Genomic DNA, 13,794 nt, shown 5'->3' with positions numbered 1-13,794 from the left:
ATATATATATATACACACACACACACACACACACACACACACACACACACACACACACACACTACGGTACATACATATTTTTTGTGTGATATCAAATGAAGCAATTGCCCTGGTACAGGTGTCACACATGTCTTACACCTCATTCCGATTTCACTTTGTGAAGGCACTTTCGCTGAGGTGTGGCTTTTGATTGAGGTAGACTGGTAGATGATGTTTGTGCCCACGGAGCCTCTTTTGATGGCTGCTTTTTAGCGCCCTGCTGCTTTCGGCAACTCCATCTCCCTCGTCATGGTGGAAGATTTTCTTCCCCAAAAGCAATCCTCACGGGTTCTTTTGATTCCTCCATTGCTACTGGTTCTAATACATTTTCTACTAACTCCTCACCCGGCTATGCTACTTCACAACTCCGCCCATGCATCCCATCCCCTCAACTTCTACTTTCTCTGCAGCATGATCCTGGCTGATCCTTACACCAGCTGCCAACTGCCAGACAGATTTTAAAAGATTTACATTGCAGACAAGCCTGATCCTTTGTCAGAGGCTACACCAGACCCTTCTGCACTTTGATGAAAAAAAACAAACAAAAAAAAAAAAACGTTGAAATAAGTCATGGGTAGACAGACAGTTGTCGTGGCTTTTTTTTGTTTATACATATTTAACCATCATGGGGAATCAAAGAGTTAAATATGTTTTTGTTCCATATAGGTTGAAAAGGATTTGCAAATCACTGTACAGTATTCTGTTTTGCAACTTCATTGGAGGTTATAGGTTAGATGGTAAGGTCATAGATGGCACTAACCCTGTATGTCCTTGGGAGCTCTGGCTTCCTAATCTTAAGGTAGAGGAGGCCAGACAATGCAGTGGCATAGAAAAACCAGGCAAGGAAACTTGCAAACACAAGAAAGATGGATTTCAGTTTACACAAAAAGGTATCATGTGCTTGTTTCCAAGGGTTTCAATTCCGAACCTGTGTTCACCTGTGGAAGTTGACAATACTCTGAAAGTCTCCGGGGATGAGCACCAGCAAGGAGACAACAGTGGTGAAAATGAGTGCTGGAGATGGAGTCAGTCTGTGCACGTGAGCCATGGACAGAATTTCTGGCTAGAAACCACACACAATACGTTATTCCCGCACAAGTCTCAACTGTGACAACAGAGCAACGTTATTTGCATAGAAGACACATTTTAGACAAGTGACTTTTTAGTGGCTTGTATTGAGTGCTTCGAGCTCATCGGATTGCCCATAATGCAAATAGTTATCATCCTGGAGAGAGCTTCACAGTTAACCACAGATGTACTGTTGTTTCCTGTGTCCTCAGTAAGAGGAACCATTTAAGAATTTAGGTCCAGTGATCTGGTACGAAATCGCGCTTCATTTATCGCGGCTTCAGTACCTCACTTTTTTTTTTCCCCAAAGTACTGTATTCAGAAAAAAATGCAGAACGACTCAGAGGTTTTGTACATGCCTGTACTGTGCTATGCAATGGGTACTCATTCAAGGCGCATGATTGGTTCCCCGCGTGACGTCGACCAATGACAGCACAAGTGGTTTTTCACTTTTCGCGGCAGTGTGAGGGATTAATGTATACAACGCGCTGGGCTGTTTGAAGGTTTATATTTTACAGTAACATCAGTGCTAATTTTGACTAGCATGTCTGCCTCTTACTGAGTGATAACATTTTAGCTGGCGGATATTCGTTGTTTAATCAATTGTTTTACACGCCAGTTTTGCATCGAACAACAACGTGGAGTGACACACTACTTTAAATTGGCTTTGCTTGCAATAAACTCAATCACCTCTTTGGAGCACCACGTTGGTTTTTTGATTAAGATTGAAATGCGAAAACCAACAAAAAAAACCCTCTTGAAATCAGTCATTGGAAAGATATGCTATGTTTGGAGAATGTCGAGCTCTCATGTGAAACTTAAAGCTTAATAACCTTTAAACACACACACCTCACAATGCAGTGTTACGATGTGCGCTGTTGGATTGAGCCGAGGTTTAAGATAAAATATATAAATCATGTAACAGGAGCGCCATGTTAAGATGAAGTGATGGTGTTGCATTTATTGCGAAATAAATGAATAAGTTAACGTTTAACTCCCAGGAATAGGCAGTTTATCCAATTTGAATTTGGAATTGATTTCAAGTAATTTCCAATTCGAACACTAGAGTGCGCCAAACTCTAAAGTCATGACTTAGAACGCAGTCCACACAAATGGAATGAATATGACATCGATTGATATTGCCATAAAGGCATGATGACTTGATGATACTGTATTGGAAAAACAAAATCATTTAAGATCTGGATTATACAAAAGTGATATGGGTGTTGTAATGATGAAAGACTTTGAGGTGGTGCATTTTTGTCTCCAGCTGTGCCATCTTCTGGAGTTTGTGATATTCATCAGTGGAGAAAGGAGGCATCTTGCTTCGTTGCTAATAGCTGTTTTGTGCTAATCGGCAAGCCATGCTCATGCTGTCATTAGGCGTTAATGAATAATGTTGGTACACTCGCCTGACTTGTGAGCTGGCAGCATGGGATCGGTTCCCACTCAGTGATGGTGTGGATATTGGTATGGTTATTTGTCTCTATAAGTGCCTTGCGACTGACTGATTACCAGTTCAGGGTGTACGCTGCCTTCTGATCCAAGTCAACTGGAATATGCCCCAGCACCCCAACCCCCCTTTCAGGATAAGCGGTGTTGCAAATGAATGGACAGTCCCACCAATGTAAAAAGTATCATGGAAAATCTGAAATTTTAAAACGAGTTTTTCATCAGAAAGAATGCAAGAAAAAGCAGGACCAAGCGGCAGGCAGGTTGACACTCTCTGCAGCAGGAAGCAAGAATATGAAGGCACCAGGCAATTGCTTTTAATTGTGGAGAAAACCATCTCTTAATTTTAGGGCAGCAAGACTCTCACCATGTGTCCTTCACGTGCAGCAACAAAGGATATGCGACTACCACTGAAGAATGATCCGTTTAGTGTCCCAAAAGTTGACAAAGCTGCAGCTAATGACATGATCCACCCCCATGATCCTAACACCTTGTTTCTGTGGGTAGAAAAGTTTCAGGTTCGTTGCAATGTTTCCTCACCACATAATTTACACAAGGTTTGTTGAGCAAAGGGTCGGAACCCCAAATGGGTTTAAGTGCACAGTACAGTAATCCCTCGTTTATCGCGGTTAATGGGGACCAAAACCACCCCGATAAATGAAAATCTGCGAAGTAGCGACCAATTAACATATACATTAAAAAAAATGTACTGTATATGTTGCTCTATGTGACTCGCTGTTGTTTTGCTGACTTTCACTGCTTCTCGCCGACCGTTTGCGGACTTTTTGCGGACTTCAAAAAAAATAATAATTAATTTTTTTTTTTTTTTTTTTTTTTTATGAATATGTTTGAAAAAATCCGCTATGCACCTAAGCCGCGATAAACGAATCGCGGAAATCGCGAGGGATCACTGAAAATCTGCGAAGTAGCGACCAATTAACATATACATTAAAGAAAATGTACTGTATATGTTGCTCTATGTGACTCGCTGTTGTTTTGCTGACTTTCACTGCTTCTCGCCGACCGTTTGCGGACTTTTCTTATTTTATTTACTGCTCTCTTACTGCTAAAGTAAAAAATAGTTGCAACATCTAGGAAGTCATCATATTATACATAAAGTGTCTTCTTCTCCTTTCGGCATGTCCCTATTCAGGGGTCGCCACAGCGAGTCAGTAATTTTCATCCGCCCTTGTAAACCGTCCCACCAACTCACATGGTCGTCTTGGCAAAAGTTTTACGCCGGATGCCATTCCTGACGCAACCCTCCCCATTTCTCCGGGCTTGGGACCGGCAGTGGGGAACAGTGCACCCCCAGGGGAGGGCACTGCTCCCCAGCGGCTGGGTTCTATTATACATAAAGTGTATTCCTTTGTAACTCACAACAATTCTGAAAATTTGAGCTCTGTAAATCAAAATAAATTAAATATAGCAGTTAACATTATGTAGTTATTGTGTCCAGATTGGTTTCAAAATAAAATTGACATCTAAAAAGTAAGAGTGTCGGCCAGGGTGGCCCGAGCTCGCGCAATTTAGTGGCTTATACGGGTGAGCACAGGACCACAGTTCATTTTGTTTCTTCGTTTTTCGAAACTCAAGCCCGTGTCATTGTGTAAGCTTAAGTTAAATTATTAATTATTTTCATTTTATATTTGAGCATTATATTATTTTATGTTATAGTTATCTAAATTATATTCTGTTTAATAATTGTTGAAACATTTTTATGTTGCTTGCGTCTGATTGGCTAAAGAGAAGCAGGAAGTGTTTTCGTGACTGAAAGGGGGTTGTGTTCTCGTTCATCCGTTCGGAGGTGCAGTCGTTTTTTTTTCTTTCTCCTTTTTAATAAACTACATTAAAGGATTCCATCTCTCCATCTGTCATTCGTAAAGAAGAGCCATCCACTGAAAAAACAACGAATCCCTCAACTTACAATTGTCTCACGGTACACACTGACGACTGGTTAAAAATAAATGACTGTATATGTCTTGACTGTAGGTGAAGCTTAGATATTCAAGCTCCTTTTCATGTTTTACAGAAGAAATCAAACTGAAGAAGTGAAACATCTTCGTCAGGTGCTGCTACTCACCCCCATGTGACGGCCACTGCACTGGATGAAATTAGCTCTTTCGGCGTCATTACTGTCAGGTAGCTGACATTCACCAGCAGATACAAGCTAGTCACCAGCGAGACGGCAATGACAACTGCTCTCGGAAGATTCACCTGCAACAGATGAAAGAACACAAGGAACGTGTCATGAACGTGGTGGTGGGGTCCCCTAAAAAGCAGGCAAAAGCAGAGTGGTCTGAAAAAAATGTGTTCAGAAAACACTGAGAAAACTAAATCCAAAACAAAGTCCTAAAACTAAAGTAACAAAAAAAAAAAAAAAAACATGACATAAACACAAACAATGACCCGATACGGAGTGCATGGGCAGGGAATAGAAAACCTACAAATAGTTGACTGACCAACAGGTGTGCCGCTGTAGGAGGAGCCCTACAGTGCCACCTGTTGGTGACAAACAGATCCACCATGACAGAAAGGAGTGAGACTTCTATTATTTAAATGTGATTACCGGTACATGCGTGTTGTTTCAGTGAGACATTGGCAAAAGTGGTTCGTTCGACGTATCCGAACTTTATCCCACACTTGAACACTTAATATATTTTTCTTAACGCCAGGGGAATTAATTTTACATCCTGTCATTCATTTTTACTGGCCAAATGGTGAGCACATCTGCCTCACAGTTCTGATGTTTGGAGTTTGAATCTTGGTTCAGTCTTGCTATGTGGCCTTCGCATGTTTTCCCGGCGTGGATCTTCTGCAGCTTCCTCCCCCATTCAGAAAACATGATTCCGAGGTTAATTGAAAATTAACCAGATTAGGGTGGTGTCGAAGAATTTGCATACTGTGATGTACTATTTTTTTTTTTTGCTTTCTAATCACACCCACCTGTGAAGGAGTTTCCAGAAAACATGTTTAACATCACATAAGGAACCGCAATCTTGAATTTTTATGTTGCTGGCGTGATAAGAAAGGCCAGGCTGAGGACAAGAGGAGGTTGGTGGGGTGGCTATCCTGCCTCCCGACACATACCAACTTTTATGAGCAGGACAGATAACATTGGATTTTGTCTTGTTTGTCACTTGTTTTCATGTGGCGTAACTGTCCGCCTCTCATTTGTATATTGCCTCTATATATTCTGAAGTCTATATTTGTTTAAGCGTGCTCTGATGATGTCTGAAGAGGCCCGAACTGATTCGAACTGATACATATATATAATACACCCATATTCTGCATGTGTTACAACTTTTGCAGTGTGTTCAGGACAGTAGCTTACGTGTTACGTGTACCATTTTAAAATGCTTCTCTCGGCCCTTCAGATTGCCATTCTTTGCCAGTGCCCTCAGCAAATTGTTCAGGAAACAAACACTGAATGAGAATAATAATAATCATCATCATCATCATCATCATCATCATAATAATAAAAGAAATAGTGTAACAGTTCTGACCGCAAGCTGCAATTCCAGACTGCTAAATGTTAACAGCTTCCGGTGATGTAGGTCACGCGGCCACCGGAGGTAAAAGGTGATCTGCTTTTTCTTTGAATTTGATTTTTTAAAATGCTTTTTGTGAAAAGTGAGACTGATTGGATGCTAAGAGTGCACTAACACAAAAATGTATCATATTAATAAGACAGACACAGACACACAAATAGTTTGGGGTTTTTTTTCCTCCATCTACACCCATCGCGATCGACTCGGGACCAGTCCGCGAGCTACCGGTCGATCAAAAGCTTCTTGAGAGAAAGGTGATGGAACACAGTGGTAAACATGACCCTGTCCCAGCTTTTTTGCAGGCATCAAATGCAAGCTAAGTGAATATGTGTAAAAACAAATGAAAATATAAACAAAAATAATGAAGATTCACCATTAAATATCTTTTCTTTGGAGTGTATTCAATTGGATGAAAAGAACTTGCAAATCAGTGGATTTTCTTCTTATTTATGTGAACACAATGCACCAACTACATTGGAATTGGAGGTTCTATTTTGGGATACATCAAATCAGATGAAACTGGGGCCCTTATTCATTGTCCATCCATCCATTTTCCGATCCGCTATATTCTCACAAGGGCCGTGGAGGGTGGTGGAGCCTATCCCAGCTGTCTTCAGGCAGGAGGCGGGGGACACCCTGAACTGGTTGCCAGCCAATCTCAGGGCACATATACACAAACAACCATCATCCGCACTCACACTCACACTTACAGACGATTTTAGAGTGTTCCATGAACCTGCCATGCATGTTTTTTTAATGTGGGAGGAAACCGGAGTACCCGGAGAAAACCCACACAGGCACGGGGAGAACATGCAAAAAAAAAAAAAAAACATTCGCTTACCCCGCTGCCCCCTTATTCATGTGGAGAATAATATTTTACAAAAACCCCAAAAACTGTTGGTTCCCTCCACAGAGCATTCAGAAAAGTGAGGACTTTTGACAGTGACAATGATGCAGAGTTTATATCCAAAGTGGTAAAAGCATGGCTGAACTAAGAAGACCATGAAATATTGTGAAGTTTGGTCCATAAATTGGAAATTTTCGCCTGCCTGGGGATTCTCCATAGTGTCACATACTTCTGTTCTTAGCTTCTGTAACCAAATGAGTGTTTATCCCTCGGTCAGTCCATCGATCCACTCACTTTCAATGCATCTTCTCCTGTTTAGGTTCATGAGTAGCGAGAACCTATCCCAGCTGACTTTGAGCGAAAGGCAGACTACACCCTGGATTGGTCGAAAATCGGTTGGACTATTTTGGAATTCTTTGATGAACTCCATGTTGAAGTGAAACTGTTCACATTTTGGAATCAAATCAGCACACACTGAAGCATTGAGATCGGTATTCAGATCTGCTCTGCTTAAGTGCGCGCTATCATTATCTCAATTGAGCCTCTGCACATGAGGTTGAAGTCAATCTGATAAGGAAGATTTTTTTTTTTTGAATATGAGAAAGTGCTTCAAAGGCAAGAAGTGTTATGACCTGAATTTTACTGGCCCTGTTACACACGGAGTGAAGTTGTGACTTTTCAACTGATTTATGATGGTGTTGTTTGCCATTGATAAAATAAATGTCAGCAAAAAAGAAAAAGACTGCAATTACGGGTATAACTTTTGTCCAGTGGAACTTTCATGTGGTAATTCACAATATCACACTGACACTTGTTCAGTGCTTTGATTCAGAAGGAAACAATGACTTTCATGTAAAATCCACATTTTTTTTTAACAGTCTCACCTGAGGTTTCTTCAGCTCCTCAATGACATAGTTTAAATTGTACCAGCCAGAATATGACCAGAGTCCTTGATAAAAAGCCATTCCAAGAGTGCTAAAGGAGTACCGAGTGCCCTTAAATGCATCGTCAACATTCAAGTTTTGCACAAGGACTCGCTGGCTCTGTGTGAGTGCCACAATTCCTCCGATGACAATAATCATCAATGTTAAGACCTTGACCACCAGGAAGACAACTTGGATTCTGACAGCAATCCGTACGTTCATGACGTTGATGATGGCAACGGTCAGTATGGCCGCAGCTGCAACACACTTCACCAACAGCTGCGGGGGATCACATCCAACGTAAAAGGGAGCAGTTGCATACTTTGCAATGCCGAGTGCCACTGCAGCAACGCCAAAAGGCCTGACAACAACGATGAAAGTGATTGCTGCAAAGAAAGCAGGAAAAGGCCCAAAGATCCGGAGGATGTAAATAAATTCGCCGCCGGATTCAGGAATAAGCGTTCCAAGTTCGGTGTAGGACATGGCCGCAAACATGGACACAACTCCACAGAGGGCCCAGATCAACAAACTCGCTCCGGGACTTCCCGCGTAGGCCAGCACAAACTGTGGTGACATGAATATCCCGGATCCAATCATGGTCCCCGAAATAAATGCCACGCCACCAATCAAACCGATTTCCCTTTTCATTTTCATGGCTTCTGGCTCGTATAGGTGAGATCCGAGAGCACAAAAATAGTGTTGACGCCGACACTTCAAATGATGAAACTGTGTCTTTTTGCAGTAAAGGACAAAACTCAGGAAAGGATGAGGAAAACATTAAGCTTTTGACTCCAATAAAACTGCACCCCACTCACCTTGTCAATGTTTTATCAATGTGTCTGCGTGATTCTGGAGACCATAAAAAGGTTGTAAAAGATAAGAATTCCTCTTAGATCATGTCCCAAAATTATTTTTATCTCTACACTTTGATTTTCAGCGAAGGCAATTTGATATTTGTTGAATGCAAAATTTTTGCTGGAAATGAGCAAGATCCACAGGTTGCCAACCCCCGGCCTAGCCTAATCAGATCAATTTTTTTGGTGTAAAATCAAAGAAAACAACAGTACAACATCAGGTAATGTTATCACCTTTATGTATGAGCAACTTTTTCCTTTCCAATGTGACAACATCAGATCTCTGTTAGACTTTCATTGTGGAACGATGATTCCAATAAAATATTAAAAGGTGCGATTGTCTGTTTTGGCTTAGCAGTACATGGACGGTTACATGAACAGCACTGCAATTAGCTTTAGACAGAATACGACTGGAATAGAAAAATCAGATGTTTTAGGTCTCAACTATGAAGTTTCATTCGGCTCAAAATTGCCAGTAAACAACGGGAAAACCAAACAGAGTCTTTCAGTCCGCATCACAGGTTTTTCTCTGCTGGGGCGACCTGCAAAAAGAGCTGTAGGAAAATGGTCAACTTGGTTAACAGGCTTGGGCAGAGCTTGTAATGAATGAAAGGGATGTAGATGAGGACCCCACTGAAGATAAATAAAGTCACATAGAGGTATTCGATCTGAGGATCGTCAATGATGGGGGCCAGCACGAGAAATACTGCTGCGATGAGAACCAGTATGGGCAGTATGATGGGAACCTGAAGGAAAAAAAGGAAAAGAGCACAGATGCTGAGAGACATCCATTTGTGTTTTTTGTTGTATATGGTTTTATTTTACAAACCCCAATTCCAATGACGCTGGGACGCTGTGTCAAGTATAAATAAAAGCAATACAATGATTTGCAAGTCCCTTTTCTGCGTATTCAATGGAATATACTCCAAAGATGTAAAAGCACGATTTTTTGCTTTTGTGACATCTCAAACATATAAATAAGGCTTTACTTCTACAACTACATAAACACCACCACAAATGGGCTTTTGATTGCAAAGATATTTATCTGCACTCTATTGAACTGATGACATGAAGAGAAGTGAAATGAGTTCAGGGAATGTGTGCACTTCTGTTTAAATCTCCACTTCTGCTTGCTCTGCAGCATGATCCTGACTGATCCCTTACACCAGCTGCCACCTGCTGGACAGATTTTAAATTATTTACAATGCAGACAAGCCTGATGCTTGGTCAGAGGCTGCGCCGGACCCTTCTGCACTCTTCGATGAAAAAAAAAAGGTCTTAATTAGTCATGCGAAGACGGCTGAAGTGGCTTTTTTGACATATCTATACGTCATGGGGAATAAAAGAGTTAAATATGTTGTTTTTGCACCAGATTTACTTGCATGTAGGTTGAAAAGGATTTGCAAATCATTGTGTTCTGTCTTGTAACTTCATTGGAATTGGAGGTTATCACTTAGAGGGGTGGCACTAACCCTGTATGTCCTGGGGAGCTCTGGCTTCTTAATCTTGAGGTAGAGGAGGCCAGACAACACAATGGCATCGAAAAACCAGGCAAGGAAACTTGCAAACACAAGAAAGATGGATTTTAGTTCACACAAAAAGCTACCATGTGCTTGTTTTAAAGCGATTGAATTCTGAACATTTGTTCACCTGTGGAAGTTGACAATACTCTGAAAGTCTCCGGGGATGAGCACCAGCAAGGAGGCAACAGTGGTGAAAATGAGTGCTGTACATGGAGTCAGTCTGTGCACGTGAACCATCGACAGAATTTCTGGCTAGAAACCACACACAATACGTTATTCCGTCATAAGTCACAAATGTGACAGCAGAGCTACATTATTTGCAAAGGGGACAAATTTTAAACAAGTGACTTTTTAGCGGCTTGTATCGAGTGCTTCGAGGTCTTCAGATTGTCCATAATGCAATTGGTTAGCATTCTGGAGAGAGCTTCACATTCAATCACAGATGTACTGTTGTTTCTTGTGTCCTCATCAAGAGTAATCATTTAAGTATTGAAGTGTACAACACCCTGGACTGTTGGAACGTTTATACCGTAACATCAGTGCTAATTCTGACTTGCATGTCTGCATTTTACTGAGTGATAGAACTTTAGCTAGCGAATATTTTTTAATCAGTTGTTTTTCATGCCAGGTTTGCATGCAACAACAGCGTGGAGTGACAAATAAACAACTTTAAATAGGCTTTGCTTGCAATAAACTGAAACACCTCTTTGGAGCACCACGTTGGTATTTTTTAATTAAGTTTGAAATGCGTAAACCGACAAAAAAAAAAACCCTCTTGAAATAAGTCATTAATTAGAAGGATGCTCTATTTGGAGAATGTCGAGCTCTGATTTGAAATTTATAGGTTAATAACCTTTATTTAAACACACACACACACACACACACACACACACACACACACACACACACACACACGCACACACACGCGCGCGCGCGCGCGCGCGCACACACGCACACACTCACACACTCACGCACACACGCGCGCGCACAATTGTATTGTGTTGTGACGACACGATGCAGTTTTAAGATGTGCGCTGTTGGATTGAGCCGAGGCCTAAAATAAAAGACATGTAGATGTAACAGAAGCGCCATGTCAAGATGAAGTGATGGTGATGGATTTATTGCGAAACAAATGAATAAGTTAACGGTTATCTCCCAGGAATAGGCAGTTCATCCAATTTAAATTTGGAATCGATTTAGTGTATTTTCCAATTTGAACACTAGAGTGCGCCAAACTCAATTTAAAGTCAGGACTGAGAACACAGTCCACACAAATGCAATGCATAAAAAGAGTTTTTCTTCAGAAAGAATGCAAGCAAAAGCCGGACCAAGCAGCAGACACATCTACACTCTAAGCAGCAGGAAGCAAGAATGGAATTGTTTTTCAATGTGGAGAACAACGGAAAACATATCTCTTCATTTTAAAACAGCTAGATTCTCACCATGTGTCCTTCACGTGCAGCAACAAAGCACACACGACCATCGCCGAAGAATGACCCGTTTAGTGTCCCAAAAGTTGACAAAGCTACAGCTAATGACATGATCCACCCCCAGGATCCTAACACTTTGTTTCTGTGGGTAGAAAAGTTTCAGGTTCATTGCAATGTTTCCTCACCACATAATTTCCACAAGGTTTGCTGAGCAAAGGGTCGGAACCCGAAATGGGCTTAAGTGCACAGTACATGTAAAGGACCACCAATAGCTTTCTTATTTTATTGACTGCTCTCAGAGCAGTTGTTGTGAAACAAAGTAAAAAATAGTTGCAACATTTAGGAAAAAAGTCATCACATTACACTTGAAGTGTATTCCTTTGTAACTCAAATTCAGAAAATAGAAGCTCAATAAATCAAAATAAATGAAACTAATATATGCTTGGTAAGCAGTTAACATGTGATTCTGTCCAGATTGGTTTCAAAATAAAATGGACTTCTAGAAAGTAAGAGTGCCTGCCATGGTGGTGGCCCCAGCTCCCCCACTTTAGTGGCCTTTACTCACTAGTGAGCTACGCAGCACAGTTCATTTTGTTTCTTTGTTTTTGTGAAAAGCTCCCGCTCAAGCCCATGTCATTGTTTCCCAGTATACACTACAACTCATTGATTTTCCAGGTGAAACATCTTTGTCAGGTGCTGCTACTCACCCCCATGTGACGGCCACTGCACTGGATGAAATTAGCTCTTTCGGCGTCATTACTGTCAGGTAGCTGACATTCACCAGCAGATACAAGCTAGTCACCAGCGAGACGGCAATGACAACTGCTCTCGGAAGATTCACCTGCAACAGATGAAAGAACACAAGGAAAGGAGTGAGACTTCTATTATTTAACCCTTTCATGCACCCTGTAACCTGACAACATGGTAAGCTGTCCACTGTAGTAACCGCTGTCCCTGAAAGGAATAAATGTGAGGACATGTGTGTCGTTTCAGTGAGACATTGGCAAAAGTTGGTATGGCACCAGCTTTCCGCCGCAGCTCAGGCAGAGCTACCAGGGAAGTCACAGGGTAAATCGCATTTCATTGACGGTCCAGATTCATTTCTAATTTAATGACAATATTTCACTTTGTTTTTCCTTTTTCTACGGTGCTGTGTATTTAATTAGTTCCCTGATTTGTTCCGAGTTCACATTGCTTTTTGTATCATTATTTAATTTAAGTTTTGTCGAATGGAAGTTTTCACCCATTGAGTTCATAGTGCTTTTCTGTTGCGCAGTTATTTCTGAGACCGAAAATCCCCGTGACTTCACCTATTCCTCCCGCCATACTGTGTTGCAGGTAATATTTGTTTTCTGTCGGTTTTACTGTATATAGTTGTTCGTGTCGTTTTTCGTTTGGCTGGCTGTTTGTGTTACTGGCGTGTGCCCGCAGTTCGTCGCGGCCGCCATTATTGTACATTGCGCAGCCGTTCTGCTGCATGTGATGTGTTCAGTGGCATCACGTGAATAAGTGTATGTGCGTTTTTTCCCCTTTTCTGTCAATAGTCACTATATGATCACTCTTGTTGTGCATTTTGTTTTGTTATGGATGATGTTTTGTTAGGCAGAGCTACAGAGCTGCTCTGAGTCACGCACTGCTCCCCTGTCATGTGGTGTTCCACAGGGCTCAATTCTGGGGCCTCTGCTGTTCTCGCTGTATCTGCTCCCATTGGGTTCCATCTTAAGGAAACATGGTATTTCCTTCCACTGCTATGCAGACGACTGCCAGATCTATGTCCCACTGAGCAAAAAAGACGCCTTCTCATTAAGGCCACTTCTATCCTGCCTGGAAGAAATCAAAACCTGGATGGCACAAAAATTCTTGACTTTCAATGAAAAGAAGACAGAGGTGATACTGTTTGGTCCCAGTGGCCCTTTTACATCCCATCCTGTCGACTTGGGCCTCCTGTCTCCTTATCTTAAGTCAACAGTCTCAAACTTGGGCCTTAAACTGGACAGTGATTTCAAACTTGACCGGCAAATTGGTGCCGTTGTTAAATCCAGCTTCTTTCACCTTAGACAGCTGGCCAAAGTAAAACCTCTCCTCTCTCATGAACACTTTGAGACAG

General features: G+C 41.5%; 2 protein-coding genes and 1 long non-coding RNA gene across 3 annotated transcripts in view; 1 reads left to right on the top strand and 2 right to left on the bottom strand.

Moving 5' to 3' along the window:
* LOC109519519 (b(0,+)-type amino acid transporter 1-like) overlaps nt 1-9,032 on the bottom strand; it is a 12,118-nt gene extending 3,086 nt beyond the window's left edge. Inside the window, exons 1-6 of the mRNA XM_019876095.1 lie at nt 9,027-9,032; nt 7,842-8,612; nt 4,643-4,776; nt 2,927-3,056; nt 978-1,102; nt 800-887 (exon numbers count right to left, since the gene is read on the bottom strand). Coding sequence (XP_019731654.1) covers nt 800-887; nt 978-1,102; nt 2,927-3,056; nt 4,643-4,776; nt 7,842-8,612; nt 9,027-9,032 — 1,254 coding nt within the window. The remainder of the gene's footprint in view (nt 1-799; nt 888-977; nt 1,103-2,926; nt 3,057-4,642; nt 4,777-7,841; nt 8,613-9,026) is intronic.
* Nucleotides 8,973-13,794, bottom strand: part of LOC109519550 (b(0,+)-type amino acid transporter 1-like) — a 6,467-nt gene continuing 1,645 nt past the window's right edge. Inside the window, exons 2-6 of the mRNA XM_019876150.1 lie at nt 12,395-12,528; nt 11,700-11,829; nt 10,385-10,509; nt 10,207-10,294; nt 8,973-9,480 (exon numbers count right to left, since the gene is read on the bottom strand). Coding sequence (XP_019731709.1) covers nt 9,250-9,480; nt 10,207-10,294; nt 10,385-10,509; nt 11,700-11,829; nt 12,395-12,528 — 708 coding nt within the window. The 3' untranslated portion in view covers nt 8,973-9,249. The remainder of the gene's footprint in view (nt 9,481-10,206; nt 10,295-10,384; nt 10,510-11,699; nt 11,830-12,394; nt 12,529-13,794) is intronic.
* Nucleotides 12,689-13,031, top strand: LOC109519552 (uncharacterized). Its single transcript, XR_002168980.1, has 2 exons — nt 12,689-12,755; nt 12,964-13,031. It is a non-coding gene; the product is annotated as an uncharacterized LOC109519552 (long non-coding RNA).

The sequence above is a fragment of the Hippocampus comes genome, unplaced genomic scaffold (genome assembly GCF_001891065.2).
Source record: "Hippocampus comes isolate QL1 unplaced genomic scaffold, H_comes_QL1_v1.1 scaffold252, whole genome shotgun sequence".
Classification (NCBI taxonomy): domain Eukaryota; kingdom Metazoa; phylum Chordata; class Actinopteri; order Syngnathiformes; family Syngnathidae; genus Hippocampus; species Hippocampus comes.
This window is presented reverse-complemented; position numbering and strand designations above follow the sequence as displayed.